The sequence below is a fragment of the Nicotiana tabacum genome, chromosome 19 (assembly GCF_000715075.1).
Source record: "Nicotiana tabacum cultivar K326 chromosome 19, ASM71507v2, whole genome shotgun sequence".
In the NCBI taxonomy this organism is placed as follows: Eukaryota; Viridiplantae; Streptophyta; class Magnoliopsida; order Solanales; family Solanaceae; genus Nicotiana; species Nicotiana tabacum.
The window spans coordinates 84,304,157-84,330,598 of NC_134098.1; the positions used below are offsets into that span (position 1 = coordinate 84,304,157).

At 36.1% G+C, this 26,442-nt stretch overlaps 3 protein-coding genes across 3 annotated transcripts; all 3 read right to left on the reverse strand.

Moving 5' to 3' along the window:
* Positions 1-4,185: 4,185 nt before the first annotated feature.
* LOC107773380 (uncharacterized) lies at positions 4,186-6,265 on the reverse strand. The gene is made up of 2 exons (XM_016592804.2): positions 6,013-6,265; positions 4,186-5,701 (listed from the first exon to the last, which is right to left on the reverse strand). The coding sequence occupies exons 1-2, from the start codon at positions 6,173-6,175 to the stop codon at positions 4,533-4,535; spliced, it is 1,332 nt and encodes a 443-aa protein (XP_016448290.1). The 5' UTR covers positions 6,176-6,265; the 3' UTR covers positions 4,186-4,532.
* Positions 6,266-10,973: 4,708 nt separating this feature from the next.
* Positions 10,974-15,197, reverse strand: LOC107769724 (translocon-associated protein subunit alpha). Its single transcript, XM_016588964.2, has 8 exons — positions 15,010-15,197; positions 13,900-14,064; positions 13,731-13,781; positions 13,517-13,605; positions 12,307-12,384; positions 11,965-12,168; positions 11,429-11,506; positions 10,974-11,293 (listed from the first exon to the last, which is right to left on the reverse strand). The coding sequence occupies exons 1-8, from the start codon at positions 15,068-15,070 to the stop codon at positions 11,243-11,245; spliced, it is 777 nt and encodes a 258-aa protein (XP_016444450.1). The 5' UTR covers positions 15,071-15,197; the 3' UTR covers positions 10,974-11,242.
* A 3,999-nt stretch (positions 15,198-19,196) lies between these two features.
* On the reverse strand, positions 19,197-26,038 carry LOC107769723 (protein XAP5 CIRCADIAN TIMEKEEPER). The gene is made up of 12 exons (XM_016588963.2): positions 25,644-26,038; positions 25,143-25,208; positions 24,988-25,052; positions 24,758-24,870; positions 22,226-22,304; positions 22,027-22,103; positions 21,838-21,899; positions 21,616-21,747; positions 21,461-21,514; positions 20,325-20,390; positions 19,748-19,822; positions 19,197-19,469 (listed from the first exon to the last, which is right to left on the reverse strand). Exons 1-12 carry the CDS (start codon positions 25,812-25,814, stop codon positions 19,419-19,421), a joined length of 1,011 nt encoding a protein of 336 aa, XP_016444449.1. The 5' UTR covers positions 25,815-26,038; the 3' UTR covers positions 19,197-19,418.
* Between the last annotated feature and the right edge of the window lie 404 nt (positions 26,039-26,442).

Sequence of the window (26,442 nt, forward strand, 5' to 3'; positions counted from 1 at the left end):
TTTCATGTCAACGGAGAAAAATATGGGCTGTTAAAATTTTGAGGGGCCATAGAGGTTCATTTTCTCAACCTTTTCTTAGACCTTTCCTCCCAGACCTCACTACGGTTCTACTAAAGTTTTTCTTCTCTTATTAAATAATTTGTGCAAGAAGAGTATTTCAGTAATTATAAATGGCTTGTAATCTGTTTTCTGTTTACTTATCACTTTATCATATAAACCTATCAAATTTGTTAATCTTGTCATTATGGTCAAGCAATAATTGTCAAATCCTTGTAGATGTATATACGGCACACTGGTTGTACAATTTCTCAAATCAAAGCAAGAAACAAGTATTAAAAGCCCATGCACTAGTATTTTCTTTTCTCTATTGTTCTTTTTTCACCCTTTTGTTTGTTCATCTTTTCTTGTCAACTCTGACAATTTATTAAAAGCAAAGGTTATGAAAAATTAAAACTGAAAGGTAAGTGCAGCATTGGTTTAAAAAGTACTCCTAGAAGATTATAACTCAACAAATAGAATATAAAAAGTCGACGGAGAGGGACGTGGACGGGTATAAACTTTGGTACTCAGGAATCCAGAAAGGTAAGAATAGAATGGGCATCTTGATGGGAACTTAGAGAGTCTGTGATTGAGGTTAGACGAGTGAATGATAGATTAATGACTATTAAGTTGGTGGTTGGAGAGTGCACCCTAAACATCGTTAGCGCCTATGCGCCGCATGTGGGCCTAGATGAGGAGGTTAAACGGCGCTTCTGGGAAGGGTTAGATGAGATTGTGCGTCAGGTTCCGCCTGCTGAGAAGCTATTCATAGGAGGGAATTTCAATGGGCATATTGGGTCGACCGCAGATGGTTATGGCGAGGTGCATGGAGGCTTTGGTTTTGGGGAGAGGAACGGAGGAGGTACATCATTGTTGGACTTCACTAAGGTTTTTGGGTTGGTGATTGCGAACTCTAGCTTTCAGAAGAGGGAGGGGCATTTGGTTACTTTTCAAAATGCGGTGGCGAAGACCCAGATTGACTATCTCCTCCTCAGGAGGTATGACAGAGGGTTGTGCAAGGATTGCAAGGTGATTCCGGGTGAGATACTCGCGACGCAGCATAGGCTCTGAGTGATGGACGTTGGTATTATGTTAAAGAGGAGGAAAAGGTCTACTCGAGGAAGACCGAGAATCAGGTGGGGAGCCTTAACTAAGGATAAAGCCCAAGCATTGGAGAGGCGGTTGTCGGCTATGGGAGCTTGGAGGAGCAGTGGTGACGCGAGCATTATGTGGTCAACGATAGCTGACTGTATAAGGGAGGCTGCGAGAGAGGTGTTAGGGGTCTCGACGGGCGTCTCTGGTGGGCACAAAGGAGACTGGTGGTGGAATGAAGTGGTCCAAGGTAAAGTGAAAGCAAAGAAGGCGGTGTACCTGAAGTTAGTAGGTAGCATAGGTGAGGAGGAGAGGCGAGTGTGCATGGATAGGTATAAGGCAGCTAGGAAGGAGGCTAAGCTGGCGGTCACAGAGGCTAAGACTGTGGCTTATGGTCATATGTACGAGAAATTGGGGGAAAAGGTGGGGAGAAGAAGTTATTCCGGCTGGCCAAGTTGAGAGAGAGGAAGGCTCGGGATTTGGACCAAGTGAAATGCATCAAGGACAAAGATGGTAGAGTATTGATGAAAGATGCCCAGATTAAGAGGAGATGACAGACTTACTTTCATAAACTTCTAAATGAAGAAGGGGATCAGGATATTGTGCTAGGCGAATTGGAGTATTCCGAGAGTCACCGTGACTTTGGGTACTGCAGGCGTATCGAGGTTGAGGAGGTCGCGGGAGCTATGCATAAGATGAGTAAGGGCAGAGCGACCGGGTCAGATGAGTTTTCGGTGGAATTTTGAAAGTGTGTGGGGAGAGCAGGTTTGGAGTGGTTGACTAGGTTGTTTAATATTATTTTTAAGGGAAAAAGGATGTCGGATGAGTGGAAGTAGAGTACGGTGGTTCCATTGTATAAGAATAAATGTGATATCTAGAGTTGTAACAATTATAGGGGTATCAAATTATTGAGTCATACCATGAAAGTGTGGGAGAGGGTGGTTGAAGCGAGGGTGAGGATGACAGTGTCTATATCCGACAACCAGTTCGGGTTCATGCCGGATCGTTCGAATACAGAAGCTATACACTTTGTTAGAAGGTTGGTGGAACTATACAGAGAAAGGAAGAAGGATCTGCACATGGTATTTATTGACCTAGAGAAAGCGTATGACAAGGTTCCTAGAGAAATTCTCTAGAGATGCCTGGAGGCAAAAGGTGTGTCGGTTCCCTACATTATGGCGATTAAGGACATGTATAATGGGGCTAAGACTCGGGTTAGGATAGTAGGAGGTGACTCTGAGCATTTTCCGGTTCTAATGGGGTTACACCAATGTTCTTGCTCAGTCCGTTCTTATTCGCCCTGGTGATGGACACGTTAACACGCCATATTCAAGGGGATGTGCCATGGTGCATGCTATTCGCCGATGACATAGTTCTGATTGATGAGTCGCGAGTCGGTGTTAACGAGAGGCTGGAGGTTTGGAGACAGGCTCTTGAGTCTAAGGGTTTCAAGTTGAGCAGGACGAAGACAGAATACATGGAGTGTAAGTTCAGCGCTGAGCCAGGGGAAGTGGGCGTGGATGTGAGGCTTGATTCGCAGGTCATCCCGAGTAGAGGCAGCTTCAAGTACCTTGGTTTGGTTATCCAGGGGGGAGGAGAGATCGACGAGGATGTCACACACTATATTGGGGTAGGATGGATGAAGTGGAGGTTAGCATCTGGAGTCTTGTGTGACAAGAGAGTGCCACCGATACTCAAAGGTAAGTTTTATAAAGCGGTGGTTAGACCGACCATGATATATGGGGTTGAGTGTTGGCCCGTTAAGAATTCACATATCCAGAAGATGAAAGTGGCAGAAATGAGGATGTTGCGGTGGATGTGCGGGCACACTAGGATAGATAAGATTAGGAATGATGATATTCGGGAGAAGGTGCATGTGGCTCCCATTGATGATAAGATGCGGGAAGCGAGGCTTAGATGGTTCGGACATGTTCAGAGGAGAAGCCCAGATGCTCCGGTACGAAGGTGTGAGCAGCTATTTACGGAGGGCACGAGAAGAGGTAGAGGGCGGCCTAAGAAATATTGGGGAGAGGTGATCAGGCAGGATATGGCGAGGCTCCAGATTTCCGAGGACATGACACTTGATAGGAAGATGTAGAGGTCGAGTATTAGGGTTGTAGGTTAGGAGGTAGTTGAGTCGTACCTTACTTCATAACATGGTGGGACTAGCCATGTAGGGTTTTTGTCTAAGATAACTAGTGGGAATATTGTAGATTACTATTTCGCTTTTCAGTGCAGGTCCTATTTACTAGCTATCGCTTTTGCTTTACATCTTTTTTCTAGATTTCATGGTGTTCCTATTTTTCTTATGACTGTGGTGGTGATACTAATATTGTCTCCCTTTACTTTACATCTTTCTTCTGGATTTCATGGTGTTTCTATTTATCCTATGATTGTTGTTGTGATACTAATATTGTCTCCCTTTTTGCCCTTTTGTCTTTTTTTTTTTAGCCGAGAGTCTTTCGGAAACAGCTTCTCTACTCATTCGGGGTAGGGGTAAGGTCTGCGTATACATTATTCTCCCCAGACCCCATTAGTGAAATTTTACTGGGTTGTTGTTGTTGTTGTTGTAAATAGAATATACTTCCCAAAGCAAATGAATTATTCTCTGTTAATTGCTTAATCCCGATTACTAGTTTGAGTGTTTAGCTACACAAGTAGGTAACATTTAATGGTATTTGTCGGTATCCGTGGAAGCTGCTTTATAATTAATATGACTCTTTATAGCAACGGAAAATGACATTTTAAGCCAGCAATGATTATGATAAAGATTGACATAAACAACACAATTTTCATCTCCATCAATCGCGCCAATGATCACTGCATACTAGTTTTGCCTCTATCGATCTGCATGGATATTATGGTCTAAGTTTCTTAATATTGATACATTAACTTTGTAAATTAATAGAGTGGAAAATGATCAACATAATTTTCAGATTAAAAAAGGAGATTTTCTGAAAACAGACTCTGTAATTGATCACCTATTGTTTGCCCAATGAATAACAAAAACAAATACATTTAAAGAGAGGAACAGTACTAGATTACATGAAAGAGTAATTAAAAACCAACAGTATATTAAAAAGAGATGAATAGTACAAGTTTCCATGAATGACATAACAATGAAAATTAACGAGATCAATTCTTGAACGTATACACTAGCATACAAGATATACCCATAATTATTCCCCGGACCATAATTCACTTGAAGATGTACAAACATTTGCATGAACACTCAACTAAACAAAATAACACAGTAAAAACTAACTCTCCACCCCATCAAATTTGCTATTCTCTGTTCTTTTCCTTTCACATTCTCAAGCATCATATCTCTTGAATGTTCCAGCGTTTGATCAACTTATTTCATAAATTGCAAATAATTTTCAAGGCTTTGTAATGTTTGTTTATGGGTGAGGAATAGAAGGAGGAAGTGGTGGGAAGAATGGATGGTGGAAAGGAGGAACTTTAGGGAAAGGTGGAAGCTGTGGAAGTGGTGGGCATGGTTTTTTGTAGAATGGTGGGATTGGCTTGTAAATTGGAACAGGTGGTGGCAGAGGTTTTACGACTGGTGGCTCGTATACTGGAACTGGAGGAGGCAGTGGCTTCACTACTGGCGGCTTGTATACTGGAACTGGAGGAGGCAGTGGCTTTACTACTGGTGGCTTATATACTGGAACTGGTGGAGGAAGTGGTTTTACTACTGGTGGCTTTGGTGTTGGTTTATAGATTGGAACTGGAGGAGGAAGTGGCTTTACTACTGGTGGTTCTGGTTTGGGCTTGGGTTTGTAAGTGGGAACTGCAGGAGGCTTTGCTTTAGGAGGGCATGGCTTTTTAACTGGAGGCTTTGGTTTAGGCTTGTAAGTAGGAACAGGAGGAGGATTAGGCTTGGGCTTGTAAATGGGAACTGAAGGAGGCTTTGGTTTTGGTTTGTAAACAGGAACTGAAGGAGGCTTAGGCTTTACTACTGGTGGTTCTGGTTTAGGTTTGTAAATGGGAACTGGAGGAGGCATTGGTTTTGGTTTGTAAGTTGGAACTGGAGGAGGAAGTGGCTTTACTACTGGTGGTTCTGGTGTAGGATTGTAAACGGGAACCGAAGGAGGATTTGGCTTTGGAACTGTAGGAGGACATGGCTTTTTGAAAATGGGAGGAATAGGGGGAAGAGGGAAAGGGTGGCCAAAGTGATTCAATGGTGGAAAATAAGGGAAATTTTTCTTCCAAGGATGATCTTTAGGGAAAGGTGGCAACTTTGGCAATGGTGGGTATTTAAAGTAAGGCCACAAGAAAGCAGAAGTGCACAATGCTGTTGAGAATTTAACATTTCCAGTAGGTTTTAATGAGTGTTTTCCATCAGTTTTGATGATCATAATCTTGGAAGATTCAATGCCATTGTGTGCAGGACATGGTGCAGCTGATGCACTGTGTAATTGTGCATAGCATTCTTCCTTTAGCTTGCCATCTTTTATCATTTCCTTAGGAAGTGACACTTCAAACTTGCCATCTTTGTCAAGCTCTCCTTCACCCCTTGTTTTGATTTCTCCATTCTCAAGCTTGCAGTCAATGCTTACATGAAGCCCTGAAACCAATAATGTAACATTGTTAGATGCTAATGAATTTTTTAAACAAGTTAAAAAGATAGATATTTGATCTAATACAGTCAAAAGCTAGCTCAAGAAGCAAGAATTTTTCAAAATCATATAAAGAGCGACACTTAAACATCATGCAGGCTCAGGACTAGACAAATGGAACGGAGCTCAACATTGAAAACACGACGGAGATGAGTTCGGCCGATACCATATTTAGAAAATACAATTGGATTTAACTCAATTCAACTATATAAAGAGACAATAGCACATTGACATGCATTCAAACTAAATTAGAAAGAACCTGAGAAAGCATGAATGGTGTTAATGTTATTCTCTTTGCAATCAGCGCATTCTCCAATTCCAAAAACTTTGATTGTCTTGTCATCAGCAAAGCAGAAACTAGAGAGTAATAAAGTCAGGGACAGTCCGAGGAGGACTCTGCCACAAAGTGACTGCAGCCCCATTCTGTACCAAAAAAATGTAAATTCTGAATGGTGTTGTGTTGTGTTTGTTTCAACTGACTAAAGGGTATATTTATAGTACTTAACTACTTAGCAATATGTAAAGAAAAAGTCTGGTTTTTATGACTGTCTTACCGACACATAGTTAAGGACCTCACATGAGTTTAGGTCCCATGTATCTTGATTTTTATGAGTGACAGAAAGATTGAAAAAACTGAAAGGGTTTTTTTGTAAAATATATATTTAAAAAAAAAGGATTTTCAGCAATGGGTGGTCACAGGCATAGCTAGCTGTTTGATAAAACGCCATTATCATCATTCAATGAGGTCTCCAACTGTACACCTCGTCTCTTTTCTACCTGTAAACCTACTTAGTTAGCGCTCATTTATGTGACTTATTTTACTGAAAATCTTCGGTTAGTTACTTAGGCTTATCCGGTAAAATTGTTCTCATGTGACCAGGAGGTCACGGGTTCGAACCGTAGAAATATTCTCTTACAGAAATGCAAGGTAAGAGATTAGTGCACCGGATTGCCCTTGCTCTTTAGATGTGAAACTTTGACTACTTTTTTAACAAAGTGATGTAAGGGTATGATTGCCAGTATTTCTACTGTTGTACATCTTGTGTTTTTATTTAGTTTTAATTTGAAAAGAAGGGGTAGTTAAATGTTGGCATTTATAATGAGTAACAAAAGCATGTTCTTCTCTCATTATTCGCGTGAATTAATTGTCATTCGTCAACTAACTTCTACTACCACAAATTATAGAACAAAATAATTGTACTAATCATCAAGAAGGAAGTGCATGATTTTATGTATTATTGCATATACAGTACTTCTACCATAGTAGCATTCTCCTACAGATCATTAACATTCAATATTGCAGCTTTGCATTGCCTAGTTGCAGTTGGGGAGCCACATTGGTCCAACGATAGTCAATGAATATATAGAAAATTACACTGTGCATCGGTAAATGTTTTTATTGATTGTTGAAAGCTTCCCGTGTAGTCGCAAAGGTAGGGGATGTTCATGGTTCTGTTTGGGTCGATTTTTTTCTAAAATGAAACCAAATCAGCTAAGTCGGTTTTTCAAATATTGGAACCAAACCAAACCAATTAAGTCGGATTTTTATCGATTCAATTTTTGTCGGTTTTTTGATTTTTTGGTTATTTATCGGTTTTTTCTTGAATATGAGACATACACTACCAAAAGCATATTCCGGCGACTATATTTTCAACGTAACGCTATCAAACCAATTGCTTTTTGAGAAATCTATCATTTACCAAAATATATTGATGACAATTGACTCAAATAGTGATGAATAATTTAAGTACTCAATTAAAAATTGATTATTTTTAATATGAAATAAATTCTTGTACTTAACAAAAGAAAACTATCAATCAAACTAGATGGCAAAGAATTAGATTATTATAATAGCAAAGAACTAGACTAAAAATACAAATGACTAATATGTACTATAAAATTTTAGAAACTTTATATAAAAATATACATATATATAGGTGTAATAATAAATTTAAATAGCAACTTTTATAGTCGGTTTGGTTCGGTTTTTTCGGTTATTTTTTGATTAAAACCAAAATCAAACCAAATTTGATCGGTTTTTCAAATTTAAAACCAAAATCAAACCAAACCTAAAAAGTATCCGTTTTTTTGGTCGGTTTGGTTCGATTTTTCGAGTTTTTATAAACACCCCTTCGCAAAGGGGTAAAAAAAAAGATACTCTAGGTCATGGGTTCGAGTATAATCCCCTTATTTTCAATCCGATTTCCGCCCCGTCTAGCTGCTCTATAATATGGAAATGCATAATTTAGAGACTTTTTCATTCGTTCCTTTCATCCTAATTTAATATGAAATTCCAGTTACAGAACTGTAATAATCTGCATATATTATAGTATATTCTCTTATTTTGTTAATAACTATGATTACTCCATCAGGTGTTAAAGAACATACGTGTGATGCCAGAGGTTCATCAAAAGAAGCTGTTGGAAAATTGAAATTGAATTTAAAAAGAACTGCAAAATTTTCTTTATCCTGTTTTTCTTAAAAAGGAAGACTTGAGAATAAAAATAAAATATAAAATAAATTGACGGTTCTTTGTTTTTTCCCCATGACCCTACAAATTAAATCCCACCTCCACACCTCAATTTCTGACACAATCATTGCAGAAAATGTTTATTTCCGTAAACTTGACTTTTTAGCTCTTGTTTGTCTTCTTCATATGATTTCTGTACCGATAATAAAATTTGTTTTAAAACTGTCAAATTATATGACTTTCATTTCCGTAAACTTGACTTTTCAGCTCATGTTAGTCTTCTTTATATGATTTCTGTACCACTAATAAAATTTGTCTTACTGCAAGCCACATTGCACGAATTCGAATCCCAATATATAGCTTGATGGCCATTGTTGTCCAATTGGCTATTTCCTATCCCTCTTAATTACTACTCCTATGTGAGAAGAAATTTACCAAAAAAAAAAAAAAAAAGTTGCTAAGTTTTCTTTGAACTTCGGTTGAATTGAAAGGTTGAAACAGTGAAAATGATTCTCCAACCAATTCAGCATGCTTTACTTGAATACCATTTCCCACATCACATGCAGCTTTGTAATATGCAAAGCACAAAATGATAGTCACGTTAGAAGGTTTGTACATATGCTGTCAATAATAATTGTAATGTACGAAAGTATTCAATCTGAATGTGTGAAAAAAGGCAAGGTGTTTTAGATACCTTTAACTAAAAATATCTAAGGAGTCCGTTACTCAGATGATAACTATCCGAAATTATGGAGTAAGTCATTTTTTTTTAATTTGTAACGAGAAAGTCACTCAACTATCTATATTGCATACTGATAATCACTCAGCTGGATTTGTTAATATTTTCGGTGAAAAAAAGCTTACTTAGCAGTCCATATGAACTTTTTATATTTTTGGACCATATAAAATAATTAACACTCAAGCAAAACATAGAAACTCACCCGTAAATCCAACCCCGGCTAAAGGTAAACCCACCCTAAATAAATTTTTAGTCCTAAACGGATCTCTTTTCTACACTCTTGGACTCATTATTATTTTATATAACTTTTTTTCTTTTTCGCTTGTACCATCAATTTTTTATAACATATCATACTAATAAAATCAGTAATTATTTTTCTTTAGTTTTTCGTTTGTCTAATCTTACATTATAGTTCATTTATTTTATTTTCGTCCTTTTTTAAAAAGAAAATTCTTGTCACACTCCTTTTATATAGAAGCATCCATGTTGCTCTCCCTCGAACCCATGATTATTTTAAGAAGAAAAAATTAAGAGAATAAGAGACACAAGGGCGGAACCAAAACAATATTGAGTGAATCAAATGAGTCAAGAAAAGTTGATAGTCTTACATTCTAAATACTATTAATTGGACTATAATATATCATGTAGCTAAATAATTGCTCTTATTAAGTAACTATTTTTTATACTGAAAGGTTCAATTTTGAACTAGAGAAATCATGAAAAGTTCATCTGCTTGAGAGAAGAAGAGAAGAGTTTTATAAAATAATAATTGGTCCAAGGGTTTTTGGAAGAGAGGTGCGTTTAGGAGTAAAAGTTTATTTTGGGTGGGTTTACCTTTAATGGATCAATTTGGGTTTATTTTTGTTTGGGTGATAATTATTTTTAGTGGCTAAAAATATAAAAAGAAAATCCATATGGACTGCCAAGTCAGTTTTTTTCATCGAAAATATTAAGAAATCCGACTGAGTGATCATCAATGTGCAATAGGGATAATTGAGTGACTTTGTTGTTTCAAATGAAAGAAAAATGACTTTGCTTCATAATTTCGAATAGTTTAGTAATCAAAAGGTAAGAACACTAATCTCCTTTCTACATTTCCCCTTTAACCATGATTTATTCTCCTTGTTTTAACAAAGAAAAGGAAATTTCTTCAATTTATTTCCCTCTCCAACCAAAAGGGGAAGGAAAATAATGTCTCACGGTTAGCAATTAGGTTGGTGAGGTTCCACATTTCATATATAGCGACTGCATTTTCTGTAGCATGTGATGCTTAATTGCTTTTAAGTATAGAGAGCCACAAAAGTAGATACTAGACATCCAACGGAGCCCAAGAAAATAAAAATCTTTGATGAATCTTTTGCTTCTTCCCCCACTCCTAAATGCCATAGTAATGAAGGTGATCTGTATAGTGATGTGATCTGCTTCCCATTTCATCTCATGTATGTCAGGTGTTCACATATCCATGGTCCAACTTGACACTGTTTCTGTTATATTAGATTTTACCAAAATCAAAAAGTCCAAATCTTCCTAGCCGACAACTCTCTTAAACCGTGCATACTGACTACTGAGTGAAACAATTTGAAGAACTATGAAATTATTGATTCTACTTTATCAATCAGTCTAAAGCAAAGTTACTGAAGATCTAAAACATGCTTTGTGCTCAACCCGATGATCGTAACCTTAACACAACATTAAAGGCGTTTAAACAATTCAGTCCTTGTTGGTTCAGATTTATGCGCACAAAGTTAGCTCCTACTACATGTGGATGCTGCTACTGTAGAATGCCCGTAAGACTTGTACTCTCATTCTATTTCTCAGAAAGGTAAAAGCTATCATACATTTGCGTTCTCATTTACTTTCTCTTAGATGATGCCAGGCATTTCAGTTTACGCCAAGGAAATGAAAGCAACATCAGACTGAATAATGGACCGCAGATTCTGGTGTTGTTTCCTTCTAATTGATTTTAGAAGACAGAGACGGCTAATCAAATTAAAGATGGCAGAAGTATCTAACTCAAAGAAACAAAAACCATAAGAATCTGGTGCAGACCAAGTCAACACAAAGGGAAAAGGTAAATTTGTTTTAAGGGAAAATGAGAGTTGAATTTGACAAAACTGTTTCTTGGCTTCCTCGATAGCCAGTTAGTTCGTTGGTAGTAAAATTGGAGGCTAATAAGTAATCCTCGTGCTACAACAGTGAAGCAGGTCTAACATTTCTAATTTAAACCCTCACGTTTTGGACATCCCGTAAAATACAGCTAAAAGTAGCAGTTCAAGCCATTCACTTCTTCTTCTTCAATTTGTTGGATTGCGACTGAGTATATGCAGTTCCCTTGAAAAAAGAACAGGAAAGTTAGCAAATCCTTCCCACCCGAATCCAAATGTAAATATGCGCATAAAAAATTTGAAATCTAGATTACTAAACATGTCCAGAAATATACTCTTAACAGTATAATAAACCACATACCTGCAACCATTCATCCATGGATGCATCAGTTGTTGCAGTTCCAACTTCAACCTTTGCCTTTGGTGCTCTCTTAGTTTTCTACACACACATCCAGAAAAGAAAGAGAATGATTTAGAAGGACAAATTCATATGCTTAAATGAAAAAAACCCTAATGTGTTTATTGCTGACACATTTTTTTAAAGATATTTTATTCAGGAAATAGCACTAACTGCATTAAAAGGGAGGTACTTTTCTTAGGTCCAGCTGCTCGACAGATTGCTTTGTTCTCATATGGTAACACTAACGCCTCTGTATGACTTAAAAAACCCCTCACTGTCACCAGCACATCAGCTCTCAGTCACTTCAAGAAGCAGATTTCAGAGTCCGTTGACATATACATGTCAATAGGATAGTGGTACAAGATCTAGAAACAATAACCCCACACACAAACTACTTGTGGCCCCTCATACATACCCTACAGGCATTTTAAGATATAACCGAGTTTTTGAAGCACCTTTTTTCCCATCTTACAAGGAATATAGGCAAGTATAATCACCTTTGAGAGATTTTGTAGCTGGCCACGTATCCAGAGCCCGAGAAGACCAAGGAGGGCAACTCCAAGACAAAACAGGAAAACAGACTCAACACTGAGCATACCACCAGGTTCAGTCACTTCAATAGTTCCATTGTAGAACACATTTTGATAAGCGTTCTGGTCTATCTCGTAAATAATTGTGCCCACGAGATCAAAACTTCCAGGCTGCAACATGATGAACAGAGTTATCAGTTCAGAGAAGAAACTGAGAGAATGAAGTCAAAGCAATTATATGAAAATAAGCAGGACAATTTTTCCATGTTAGTTGATGAGAAAAATGGTAATGATGCTATATAAACAAACCTGCATAAATTTGCTGACAGCAAATATATATGGAAAGGTAGCCTGAGCAGAAGGAGGAACTGTTGCGTTGTTAAAAGCCTAGTAAATGAACGAAGATACACAATTAGCCAATTCTGATATCGAAATATTAGTAAACAAAGCATGAAATACCGAACATATGTTTGAACAAACACAGATATACCCAAGGTGCCATATAAGTATGGCCTTTTCTTAGCTCCAACATGAACTCTACCTTAGTTGGTGATCTTAAAAATGCTGCTAGTAGAGCTCAACTTGACAATATAGCTCTGACATGTGAGGTTGTTTTAGTGGAAAACTCCTCTTCCAACCGAGAGGTTGGGATTACATTTCACCAAGGAAGCCAAGCGGTAAAGTGTTTAGGGTATGTTCAATTCCTTACAAGCAAGTTAAGGCACGATAATTCATTTGTTAGTTGATTTGAAATCTCCTTCAGAATAGAATTCATTTTGAAGCTTTTTGAATGCCCCAAATAGTTTAAGTTCATCATAAGTAAAGTCAATAAAGAGAAGTTTCATGCAAAAATGGGATGTTTTTAATTCTTTGAAATTGTAATGCTAAAGTAATTTCGCGTCTGTAAAGAGTCATCTTCTCTTTCCCTTCTCCGTGATCAATGTCAGATGTCAGTAACTTCTAAAAAGAAAACGAGGACCTTATTAATTCAAGCAATCTTATATTTGATTAAAATCTTTCTAACCAACAAATTTGGCAAGAGAGAAAATATAAATATTTAGAAAACCTATCGTGGTCATCAGCTAAAAGGAGAAAAAATAAGGGCATTTCCAAATAGCTCTTGAGAAATATAGCTTGTTAGGAGCAAACGCAACGAAACTTTAACTGAAGAACAGAAACTATTAAGTGCAAACATGATATGTATCATGGAATATCTTCAGGTAACGTTATTATCACCAAAATTTAAAACAAGGAAAATTTAACATTACCTAAGCCCCAACTTAAACTAACTCACAACTAAAGAGACAAGAGAAAGAAAAAGCCTTTCGGATCATAAAAATTTGAGACAACATAAATATGACAAGATTATATGCAAACTTAAGGAATCAAATAGAAGCTAAATAATCTAGAGAGAATAAATACCATTTTTTTCAGTTCAGTCAACATATTTCACCAATAATCTTTAGAAGCAAGCAGCGTAAAGCATGATTAATAGGAAAGGATGTACACCAACAATTACCTGAACAGAAAGATTTTGAACCAAATAGCGATGATCAAAGGGAAGGTGAACACTGGCTTGGATGGCAATGATATTCAGATTTGATCCCCCTGTTTTCAGCATCCAAAGTCGGCAAATAAATCCATCAGAGCAGATAAAGGAAGAGATGCTATCAGAACAATACTATTAAAAATAAAAACTTAATGGGACAAAGAAAAGGAAAATACAGAATTACCATCATTTTTCATTCCAACCAACAGCTCTCTCTCCTCACCAGCTGCCACTACTGCATAGACAACGAAAAACATGCTTTAAGAGAGGCAAACCATTAACAGCAACCTTATCCAAAGCAAAATTAGGTAAAGATAATAAAGATGCATAGTAGACACTGAATTTAAACTCACCTTTAGAAGGGTTTTTAGGGAAAACACAAATCGTTTCAATCCCAGGTGCAGGACTATAACTCTCACTGCTAAAATCTTGGACATCCTCACCAACAATTCCAAGATCCCCTCCTTCCTCGGTACCCTCAACCACTTCTGCTTCAGGGTCGGATTGAGCTCTAGCAACTAAAAAGAAAATATTAACACCAAAATGAACTTCACGAAATACAACAATGGCAATTAACAATGAAAAACAACTACTAAGCCTCAAACCAAAACCAGCTATCGGCAACATACATTTTGCTCAAAATGACGGAACAAGTTAGAGTCTGAAAGGAAATTCTCATAATCAACCTAATCAACATCATAAAAAAATACGAGGCGTAAAAAATAGTATAATATTGAAGATCTAACTAAATCCGAACCATGAGGTCTTAGGTTCGAATCCTAGCGGAGGCAAAAAACACTAGGTGATTGCTGCCCATCTATCTAATACTTGGTGGACAGAGTTACATAGTAATTGTGCTGGTGGGAGTTATCAAGTAGCAGATAGAATAGTCGAGGTGCGCGCAAGTCGACCCGGACACCACCGTCATAAAAAAAAAATGAAGATCTAACTAAATCAAAAGAGTGAACAATTCTATCAGGGAGCAGGCAATGCATGCATCAACAGTTCTTTTCCAAGTCATTATACGAAACATAATCACAAGAAGCTATTGTCAAGTCAACGACAATCACTTTGACTAACCAAAACTAGCAAAACTTTCCACAATCAAAGTCCACATTCAATTTTGATGCTTATCATTTCCAAATGGAGAACATATCAAAGCATAATATTTAACATTCCAGATTTACTATGGCAATCAAAATCATAATCCAACCCGATATCAATCAGGCAATAACAAAACTCGAATAGTCAACATTAAATAGTCAAACCTCGATTAAATCGAAGAGAATCAAAATTACGAATATCAAAGAAACAGAGTACTTAAATAAAGCTTAATACGTAAAATTGTTCATGCGATCGTGCATGAGCATGCGAATGCGATGAACTACAAAAATTAACATGCAAAGATGAGGGATTTGACTGAAAGTTTTCAGGAATTAAGATCTGTGATCTGAGAAGCAAACCTTGAAGAAATGATGAAGAGAAGAGGAGAAGAGCCAGGACGAAGAAAACCCTAATTGTCATTTTGAGAGGAAGGCGGAGCACACGAACGAAGACCAAAGACGAGAGTAAAACAGAAAATCAAGCTCTGAGGAGGTCACAGAAAACAAACCCAGCTCAGAATTTTCTTTTTGTTTGTGTTTTTGTTTTTTAACAGATTTATTCATGTGAAAACAGATATGTTATGCCAACTCAATTAGGAATCGGGGGCCCAAACTGAGAAATAATCACTTTGGGCTTTGTTACAGAACTCCCAAGATTTAGTTATTAATGACTTCCCGCAATTCGAAAATCTAGACAACTAGTTTTACAACACAAATCAATAGGCTTACTTAGCTTTGGTTGAAAATTGGGATTTTTTTTTTCCGGGAAAGGGTCAAATATGTCCCTGAACTATTGAAAATAGAATAATTATGTCATCCGTTTGTATTTGGGTACAAAATTGCCCTTGCCGTTAATAAAGTGGTTCACTTTTACCCCTCCCCACTAACAAACTCCACATCAAGGACAATTTTGTACCCAAATACAAATGGAGGGCATAATTGCTCTATTTTTAATAGTTCAGGAACATATTTGACCCTTTTCCGTATAAAATAATATTTTTTTACTAAGTTAAAAATCCATGTTGGAGAAAAAGTACTCTATAAAAATAAAAATAAAAAAAAAGGGAAAGGAATATCTTGCCATATCTTTTACGTAGTAAATACTACAATGACGAGAAATCTCACCGAAAAATTCCTCCAGCCAGCTGATCACAACCTCCTACTTCATTTTTTTTACTTATTATTTTCTTACTGGATCAAATTCGTGTGATTTGATTTTTATATTCATTGAACTCCTAAGTCCTAGCATGTAAGATAACCAAACAATACCCCATTAGAAGGACTCGAATCCGAATCTGCTCAAAGGATACAATGTCATTGTTCATCATTGATGTATCCGTAATAAAATGACCTTTTACATTGTAATGTTAATTCTTAATGCAAAATCTTATTATTAGAGTACCAAGTAATTAATGGTGAAATTTTTTCCGTTTCGTCTTACTATTTTAATTTGCAACCGCATATCGATACATCCATAACTTACCATCATAAATTCCACTTTTACATTTGTCTTGTGTGGGTATTTGAGTATAAAATTGTGCCCTCCTTTTGTACCCAAATACAAACGGAGGCATAATTGCTCTGTTTTAATAGTTTAGGGGCATATTTGGACATTTTTAACTCAGCAAAAAAGTATTATTTTATACGAAAAAGGGTCAAATATGTCCTTGAACTATTGAAAATAGAGCAATTATGCCCTCCATTTTGTATTTGGGTACAAAATTGTCCTTGATGTGGAGTCTGTTAGTGGGGAGGGGTAAAAGTGAACCACTTTATTAACGACAATGACAATTTTGTACCCAAATATAAACGGAGGGCATAATTGCTCTATTTTCAATAGTTCAAGGGCATATTTGACCCTTTTTCCTTTTTTTTTCTATACACTATATGAGCCTTATTATTAAAATTGTCCCAATTTTGGAAATTACCTGCCCTAAATAAGGTTTGCTTACAATTTATATATAATCTATTATTAGTGCCTTAAATTAAGGGATTAAGTTACACCATTTTCTTTTTTTCTCACTTCTCTTTTCTTATTTTCTGCCGCATCTCTCCATGTACTATCCATTATTAGTGTCTTAAATTAGGGGCTTTAATTACACCCCTTTCCTTTTCTCTCTCTCTTTTCCTATTCCCTATTAGTGCCTTAAATCATGCTACATTTTTTTTTGTAGCATATGAATGATTAGCACCAGCAGCAACAACAATATAAACTTGATGATGATAATTTGTATGGTACGTCAGTATACAAATTAAAAATAAATTTCATACAAATTTGATACATTTACAACAATATATAAACTAAAAATAATTTTTATACAACTAATTATATAATATACAACTTATTTATAACTTATCTACAACTTTCATGCATCATTTCGGCTAAATACAACTATAACATCATACAATTTAAATACAATTTTCATACAAATTTTATACAACATGTCTTCTGTGTATTTTGTAAAAGATTTGTATATATTTTGTATGTAGTGTATTCTTCTTCCCCTCATAAATTTCAATCAAAATTTTCTCTTTTAATATAATTTTGATACATATCAACAACTTTATGTAAAAAGATACTATAGTATATATAACTTAAATACAAATTTATACAACGATTCATATATTATACAACTATTTTCAACTTTCATACAACATTCAACTAAAAAATAATATATAACTACAACCGAATTCAACTTAAATATAATTTACATACAATTATATTACAATTTTAATACAATTTCGTAAGTATATTGTATGTCATGTGTTCTTCTTTTTGGAGTTTCAATCTGAAATTCAGCCAAAATCAAGTCAAATCTTCACCAAATACCCTAAAAATTGAGATACTCCAAACAATATTCCAAATTATTTGCAACAATACCCAATCCAAAAAAATAATAATTTTTGAAAGCCCAAATTCGAATTCAAAGCTTCAAAGCATTTTAATGGCTGTCAATGGTGGAGAATCAAATACCTTCAAAATTTATTGATTGACAATTTCAATTTGAACACGAATTGTACAACATGAAAGGAAATTGTTAAGTTAAAACTCTATAGTAAAACGAATGAAATCTATTAATGAATTTCATTAAAAATATATAAAACATGAAAGGATAAAAAGTAGAGAACATCAAAGGAAGAAATTTTGGGGAAAGAACATAGAACGAGAGATAGCGAGACACACACAGAGAGAGAGAGAGAGAGAGAGAGAGAGAGAGAGAGAGAGAGAGAGAGAGAGAGACGGAGAGAGAGAGAGAGAACATGGATGGGAAATAACTGATTCCTTATTCAATTCCTAATATAAAATGCTACTCATTTAAAACTAATTTATATATAATTGATAAATTATATATGGCCATGTAATTAAGTTAAAACTTGATTAGTAAGGGTAATAAAGTTTCATATGTAGTATAGGAAGGTAAAAGGAAAAAAATTAAGAGGAATTTATCATAAGTGGAATGGATATGCGATGAGAAATGAAATAATTACACAAGCAATAAAAATTTTAAATTGCTAAAAAAGGTATTCTCAGTATCCCAATTTATGTGATGTACTTACCGCATTAGTATGTCAAAAAATTATGATAATTTTTTATATTTAGAAATAATTTAATTAAACTTCTCATTTATCATCATATAAATATCTATAACTTGTTTTAGATTATATGTTTTAAATTTTTTTTTTTTAAACTTTGTATCCAGTCTAAGTGCATTGCACAAAATAGGACTGACGGAGTAGATTTTATGTTTAGCTAATCGTCATGAATTAAAGAAAAATCTTGACGTTCATATGCCTAAAAAAAGTTACTTTGGGTTGGTTTCTTACGGAGCAGCGCACTAAGAACAATATTTGTGCATCTCATTTTACCACAATTAATTCTACAAAGAATGTTACACTTGGCAAGATAATTAAACCACTAAAACTTGTGTAAGATGAGATTATAAACACATTAAGCTTCTGCATGTAGACTAAAATAGTGATGAGCTTTTATATTATAGTATTACATTATTGGATTTCATGCTTAAAGGTAAGGTCTCAGAAGTACCATCAGCCATTTTTGCTTTATAAAGATAATATACACAATTAGCCCTTTCATCATGGTAAGATTGTGAAAACGAAAAATACAAAAACAAAAACAAACCCAATATGGTCTCACACGTAGGGTCTAGGGAGGGTAATATGTACGCATAGCTTATCCTTCCGTGTGAAGGTATAGAGATCGTTTTGAAATAGACCACCGGCTCAAAAAAAAACATATAAAGAGAAAAATGCATGTAAAGAGAAGTAGTAACAATAGTCAAAAAAATAAAATAGCCGAAAGAAAATAAACAGCAAGTAGTAATAAAATCGTGAAAGCTAAAAAATACAAGTCGATTTTGTCATGCCAACTGCTTCGCATTTTTCTGTTTACTACGCCTAGCAAGTGGCATCAACAAATTAACTAAAGATGCAGTAACAGATAACTGAAAGTGGACTTGTAGTGCGCAAGTCGCCATCTAGAACAGGAGTTCAACAGAGATATTCTTTGGAAACTGGAAAACAAAGTAGAAGAAGAAATAAAAATGTTAAAACAAAAGTCGATACATTAATTATCCAGAACAGAAGTTCTCAGTCCAAAAAGGATAATATGTTGGGAGAGCAGCAGCCCTTTGTTCTTACACAAGCATCATACAAGTAAAAATTATAGATACAGTCCTGTCTTTAACAGGTCCAATGGTGTAAATTGACACTCGCGCGTTGGCGAAGAAGATGAAATGATTTTGATACACTTAATCCCCGTGAATTGTATACCGTTCCCACTTCTTTGTCGGGTCATATATCTGCAACAAAAAGACAGGCAAAGGCATATTATGTAGAAGGAAATAGGTATACAACATTACAACGTCTCGTGGTAGGGGTAGAAGGGTGTTCTGAGTGCAATTAACGTGTTAACTGCACTTTAGTTGCGGTATGGTATTAATAGCAGCATTAATATACTCAAGATAATTGTGTCGAGTGAGAACTTAGAAGACTTGACATAATAATTGTTAAATCAAGTCCATCGCCAGCCATTGAAGAATATAAACACGACAAAGGAAAATAGAATAAGAGATGTTACCTCCCACCGAGAAGCTGGAAATATATGCTTGTTCTTTTCATACCAATGCCTCTCTACAACTTTCCCAGCATGTGACTGCATAGCAATTGTAACACAGAGTAAAGTAAGAAAATGGATGTGAAACATCAAGAGCAACCACATGCAGGAACAAGTTAGTAACACTTACGGGATCCCTCCCTCCGTCCCTCCCTCCTTCCCTCCCTCCCTCTCACACACACTCACACACACACACACACACACACACACACACACGCACACACAGAGCTTCTATGTTCTCTGGGATATACATCATTTTCCAGGACAATATACAAGAAAATTGCTATTTGAGGTTAATTTCAGAGAACAGAACTGCTAACAGAAAAGGCCTAACAGGAAAAGGAAGAAAAAACTAAAAAGAAAACCTTTGATTTCTATTAGTTAAAGAAGCACATGTCACAATGCTACACTAACAACCCCACTTTTTTTGGATTGGTCACTAGAAGCATTCAATACGACATATCATAGAAAAAAATTCGAACCCAGTACAGTTAAAATCACTTAACACGGAGAAAGTGCATGTGCAAATAGGAATTCATACCTCATCCTTCTCTATAGTAGCATCAGCAATGGTCCGCACATCTTCATGGACATCAAAGTGAAAAAGCTGTCAAGAATAGTAAAGATAATTCCCACTAAGTAACTGCCACAGATTCAACAAGCATGGGAAAAACTCGAAATCAGGTATTTCACATTGTATAACATGACGCAATGCATTTTTGGATCTCATAAAAAAAATTTGAAGCAAGGCATTATGCAAAGACACAAGACACAGACATACAGATACATTGTTATACATCCTTCTGTAATCACCATCATTGTACATCCTTTTGTTGAAAGGATGTGTCCGTGCTACTTTCCTTAGAAAATAAGTTTAATTCTAGACCAGATTTTGTCTATGCAGAAACTAATGCAAAAAAATGCCAAATTCACGTTTGATTTAAGAATTAAAAAACGAAACCAAATTTGAGTACAGTAACAATAAATATAATGTCTGTTACGACTGACTTCATAAAGAGTTATGGGGAAGAGTCACATGTGATCAATGTTTATGGGGAAGAGTCACATGTGATCAATGTAAAATGGCAACTATAGGAACTATCTTCCAAATTTCAATAATAATGTTAACCAATGAATTGGGGAAAAAAGAAAGACAACCAACAAGCACAAATTATATACTGAAAACACTACAGGGTTCTTTCTCTGGATTCAAAGAACTCTTAACCACCATATGGTTTTCTAGTGGGGGAGATTTATTTTGAACTGAATTAAATTACTTAAAAGAAATGTGACCTACTGGAAGAAAACAAGAAATTTAATGTATTATAGACAATGGAAAAGCTAATTTTCTGGTGGCCAATACTCTTCAGCTCTGCAGAGAGGATAGCATTTGCATGAGGAACTCTACTCCACAGCCACCTCCAAGCCCTTTAGTACTTTATTCTTGCTTTTTTTTAGATACTATTTTTGATAAGTAGATAGAGTTATACAGAAGAAACACACGAAGTACAGTATAGAGATGCTATTTTGATTGAATGATTAATGTGAAGATATGTGGAATGGGTATTTTAGAGTTAAATGTAAGAAACCAACTAGTACTCTTCTCTGCTTAGACATAAGCAGAAAGCTACGTGATGCATCAACTTCATCAGAACATCAGTCAGGATTGAACATTACCGGTCCACTCTTTCCCCTGGCTTTGTTTATAATCAGCTCATAGAAACTGTGTTGCTGAAAATGCACCAAAATTAGCAGCGAGTTAGCCAGTATTCAGCAAATTAGAAGATAAGACATGACTCACACATGAATCACACAAGTACAAAGGATCTTACATGAGGAATGATTAGATCTTCTTTCACATAAAGAAGATTCTCCACTGAAGTAGTTCGAACCTCTCGAAACTCAGGTGCAAGCTGCTGCTGAACAGCCCGAAGAAACTCCCCTATGGAATCACCCTTCCTCACCTGGACATGGAAGTAGTAGAATTGAACTGAAAAGTGAAATTCAAAAGTTTAGACAGCTTTATAGGCTCTTCATGTCTGGTAGTTACGGACCTGGATCACTCGTCTGTGGCCTGTTCCGTCCCAATAGCTGTAAGTGATTTGTAGAGGCTCGTCTAGAATATAGCAAGAGAAACAATCAGAAGCTAGACTTCTTCAAACACTTCAGAATTCTAGGAAGCCACCTCCAAAGACGGGTGACGGGAGATTAAAAACTGTTTTAAGTAAGCATAATATACTTACTTTTGATTAGCTCCTGCTCGCGCACCCACTGTTTCCGGAGCCTTTCACGCTCAGCTTGTTCCTCTGCCTCCCTCTCACTGAAAAAGTGCACTTTGAATTCCAAATTAAATTAATGAGTAAAAAGGCCAAAAGAGAACACGATAAAACGAAGTAGAAAGGGGTTTCTTTTTGGGGGAGGAAGATTGTAGGAAGGCCCAACCTGTCCGGTAAGAAGCTGGTCTCTACTGTAGGATCTTTGCCAAATTTTCTCCACACACGCTTGTCAGATTCTTCATTCTCTATATTGTAGATATGACGTGAAAAGATGGAGCTATAAGTACCATGGCATACAATCTGAAGGCAATTTATATCATCAACTATGTCATAAAGATTAGCTAATGCAATTGTTTAGACATGTTCGTGTCCAGGATGTCTTTCTGCGCAAATGCACATAAACATACTGATATGATCCTGGATAGTCCGGGCAAAATGGAGAATATTGAGAATGACCCCAAATTATCTAGTGGACCATTGACCTGCTCCAAGTCCAAGAACGTCTAAGGAATGCACGCTAAGGAGCTGCATGATCTTCAACAATTGACTAGAAGATGTTTGGAGAGTTACTTGGAGGATTCATGCAAAGAATACCATGTTTGGAGTCTTGAGAATTGAATAATCAAGACCCCAAGTCAAACCGTGTGACACGGTTTCACCAACTGTTGGCTACGGTTCAAGAGGGGCCTGAAGAGCTGAAGAAAATAAGGTTCTGGAATTCGTCACGGTTCAGCTATGTGTTACGGTTGGGGTTACAATTGGGGCTACGGTTTGGCATGGCGAGATTTTTTGGGAAATTAACTTTGAAACTTTTCCTATTTTACCCATTGGGTATTTATAACAACCTAAGGTTATTTCATTAGTAGCTCAACATATTTTGAGATAAGAAAACTCTTTGAGAAAAGATTTGGAACCTCTTGGTTCGAGTTCGACTTTGGATTACCTGTTTTTAAGACTTGGGTTCTTGAGGGTAATCTTCTTCTCCTTTCTTTATATTTAGGGTTCTAATTTGTCGTTCTTGGGAGGCGATCGGATAGTTTTTCGATTGTTGCTTGAGACGTTCACTTAGGGTACTAGATTTTCTTCCAAATTTCATTATTCAGACTACTTTTGATTATCTTAATCAAACCTATCATTAGTTTTTGCTTTAATTATTGTTATATTCATATTCCGTTGTTTTGTTTATCTCAGATCGTATCACATACTCATGCTTATCTGATTACACGTAGTGCCATAGTGGCACCTGACAAACTTAAGAGACAATAAATGCCGCGTGATTTTCATTAAACAAGACATGGACTGTAGGATAACTTTCTTTTTATTAATGACGGTGGTGTACGGGTAAGCTTGCGTGCATTTCAATTATTCCACCGGGTAGGATATCTATTTTCAGAAACTCATGCATCCTAAGACCATTTCCCTCTTTATCTTAAATCGTGCCAAACTGCTTGTGTGATTGAACTTACCAAGCGGGATTTTTCTTTTCTCACCGTTAATACTGGGAAAATTCATGAAACGTGCACATCAGAGTTCCAAAAAGAAAAAAAAGATGCCACAGATGCCATGTACCATCTATGATCTAACCAACAAAAATATCCACCAAGTCGCCGACGAAAATTAAAAAGAATTCAAAGCGTACGACAAAAATCCTGTCCTCCACCCCCCCCCCCCCCAACAACCCCCCAAATAGTAAAGGAGGGGGAAAAAAATAAAAATATATATACATATATATACACAGACACAAAAATATATAAACATAACTAGCTGGCTGCTTTTTCTTTATGTTATGCAACCACAACTCAGTGAAGTAGGCGACAACTGCTACTAAGGTCTGTCTTAAGGCATTGGCTCTCTAAGAAAAGGATTTCCTATCATTACATGGGTCCTCTAGAAGGACAAAATGGTTTGGGCTGACTAGGCCCAGTTTTTAAGGTGGATAACCCAAGTGACAATGAACATTGTGTTTTAAAACATGGCAAAAATGAATTAAAATTAAAAGCTGCAAAGACTGCTAACTATTCTGCTTGTTGGGGAACTTATATTGAAGTGCAGCACCATGATTCAAGAAAGTTACCCACTCTTCACATCAAAAAAAAGAAAAAGCATGTCTTTGCTAACCAATAGGATCTCTTGTCATGTTCTCCTTCTATTTTAACACAAAATGATCTTGGATATAAACTTACTTTAAGACGGGCATACAGTATCAGAAATAAAGGAATCCTAAGAGATTGCTACTTGTCTGGAGCAGCCGAGCAGGTCTTCGTGCAATCTAGTTTATACAATGTTACTCCAATAATAGTTTTGTCTTTTCTATTCTTACCTTGTTTCTTTTATTTTCTTTTTTATGACGGTGGTGTCCGGGCTAGCTTGCGCACATAAATTTCTTTTTTCTTTTACCTATTCAGTACGACAGATCCCATTACTAAACACCAAGTTAGTTTCAATCGTATGTAATACCTTGTTTTCTTCTTTTTAAGCTGTACAATAATATATACATATAAATTGCTACATGATGAAATTACTTGAACCAAGACCCACCCATGTCTTGCATAAGTTTAAGTTTATAGCGATCATGAACCCTGAAACAAGTCTGTATTTATCTCACTCTTTCCGAAGAGTGGCAAAATTATGGGTGAAAGAAATATGGTGCTCATGAAGACTTCAAATTTCAAGACCAAATAAGAAATTTATTTCTTACTATTTTCCTCATCTTCATCTTCGTTGCCATTATCCAAATCATCGCAAAAAGATAGCCGAGGGTCAGCCTTTATCTTCCTCTTTTTAAGCTTTTGTAACTGAAGCTCTTCCTCCCTGTGACAGAAGAATCACTCCACATTCCACAAATTAAACATACATCACAAAAGAACTCATACATATTGCACTCTTTCAGCTTCGCAAGACTGCCACCGAAGTAGGAAATACACTCACTCTTGTTGCAATTTCTGAAGCTTCTCCTTTTCTTCCTCTTCGAGCTTGGTTTTAATAGTGACCCTCTATACATGATTCGAAATACAAGAGCAGTTAATTTCATCAAGAGATGAATTGCAAAGGAAAGAATCTTATATGCAAAGCGATCAACTCACCTTCTCAACATATTGCTCCCTTGTAACAAGACCAACAGTTTCCTTTTTAAAAGCAGTCTCGAGAATCTGGAAAAAAAAATCGGTATAGGCAACAATGTCTGGAAAACATATCCACTTGTCTATTCAGTGAGTCCACAACTGACTAAAAAAACATAATTACAACTCCTCCTTACAACAACAGAAGGAACATGTGTAATTACTAATTAGCTACAATCAAAGGCTGAAATAAGCTCAGGTGTGACAAAAGTCCATAAATCTTCTAAGTTACATTTCAATAAATATCAATAAATCAACTAGGCCTTAATCCCACACAACTAGTTGAGGACGACTATATGAATCATTTGTATCCATTCTGCTCTGTTGGGGCAATTTCATACCAAGTTAGTTCTCCACTCTATTTGGGCGCATTGTATACAGAACAATTTACGTTTGCATATCAGTTAAAATAAATAAATACAACTAAATAAAGGAATGAGCTTTATATGCAAGTGTAATTGAAACCTCGGATGTACTGGACCCGAATTGAAGAAGACCAGGTTGGCCTTTAGATGAAGCAGTCTTATTCTTGAGCTCCTGAATTTTTCGCCTCTCTGCTTCTCTCTGCTTTTCAAGCCGTCGGATTCTAACAGCGTCTTGGGCCGTACCCACGTACCCATCTCCCATGCCCGACATGTCTCCTTAAATTCTTCTTCTAGGGCACAAAGATTTGAACTTGAAACAATGGATTGATGATTTTTGGGCAACCTCTGCGTATGCAAATATTAAAACGTTGTGAACGGGAAGTTGGGGCGTGAGCCGGTTCACAGTCGGGAAAACCCACGGCAACCAAAACTAGAAGTGTCAAAACCTAAGTATTGGTTAATTACAAAGATCAACCTGAAGGTTCTTCTCAATGTCGGTTACCTCACCCATAGTTTTAAATGTTGCGGAAATCTCTCACGTTTTCTAATAAGTTTTAGCTCCTTTGCTTTTTTAAAAAAAAAATTCCCCCTACATAAAATCATAAATTCTCCAACTTTCCATTTAATTTGGTGAAAAGGCATTGCAAGAGGTGATATTGAGTGATAGCAAATTCTCGAGTTTTTGGTAGGCGTTTGGACATTGGGTTGAAGTTACAAAAAAATGATGTTAAAGTTAAGGATGAGTATTTGGAAAGTTTAAATTATAAATTTTATTTAAAATTTGAAGTTTCTTAAAAAGAATTATTTGTTTGAGTGAATTACTCTTTAAAACAATTTTTTAAATATTTTATCAGAGTTTAATATTTGCAAATATTCATTGGCCAAACTTATAAATTGAA

Excerpts from the sequence above, each read along its gene's own strand:
- LOC107773380 (XM_016592804.2), bottom strand. The coding sequence starts at position 6,175 with ATGGGGCTGCAGTCACTTTGTGGCAGAGTCCTCCTCGGACTGTCCCTG. Across the intron at positions 5,702-6,012 it reads CACCATTCATGCTTTCTCAG|GGCTTCATGTAAGCATTGAC; the intron begins GTTCTTTCTAAT and ends TATTGGTTTCAG.
- LOC107769724 (XM_016588964.2), bottom strand. The coding sequence starts at position 15,070 with ATGACAATTAGGGTTTTCTTCGTCCTGGCTCTTCTCCTCTTCTCTTCA. Across the intron at positions 14,065-15,009 it reads CTCTTCATCATTTCTTCAAG|TTGCTAGAGCTCAATCCGAC; the intron begins GTTTGCTTCTCA and ends TTTTCTTTTTAG. Across the intron at positions 11,507-11,964 it reads AGCTACAAAATCTCTCAAAG|AAAACTAAGAGAGCACCAAA; the intron begins GTGATTATACTT and ends ATGTGTGTGTAG.
- LOC107769723 (XM_016588963.2), bottom strand. The coding sequence starts at position 25,814 with ATGTCGGGCATGGGAGATGGGTACGTGGGTACGGCCCAAGACGCTGTT. Across the intron at positions 25,209-25,643 it reads TCGGGTCCAGTACATCCGAG|ATTCTCGAGACTGCTTTTAA; the intron begins GTTTCAATTACA and ends TTTTTTTTCCAG. Across the intron at positions 19,823-20,324 it reads CTACTATAGAGAAGGATGAG|TCACATGCTGGGAAAGTTGT; the intron begins GTATGAATTCCT and ends ATTGCTATGCAG.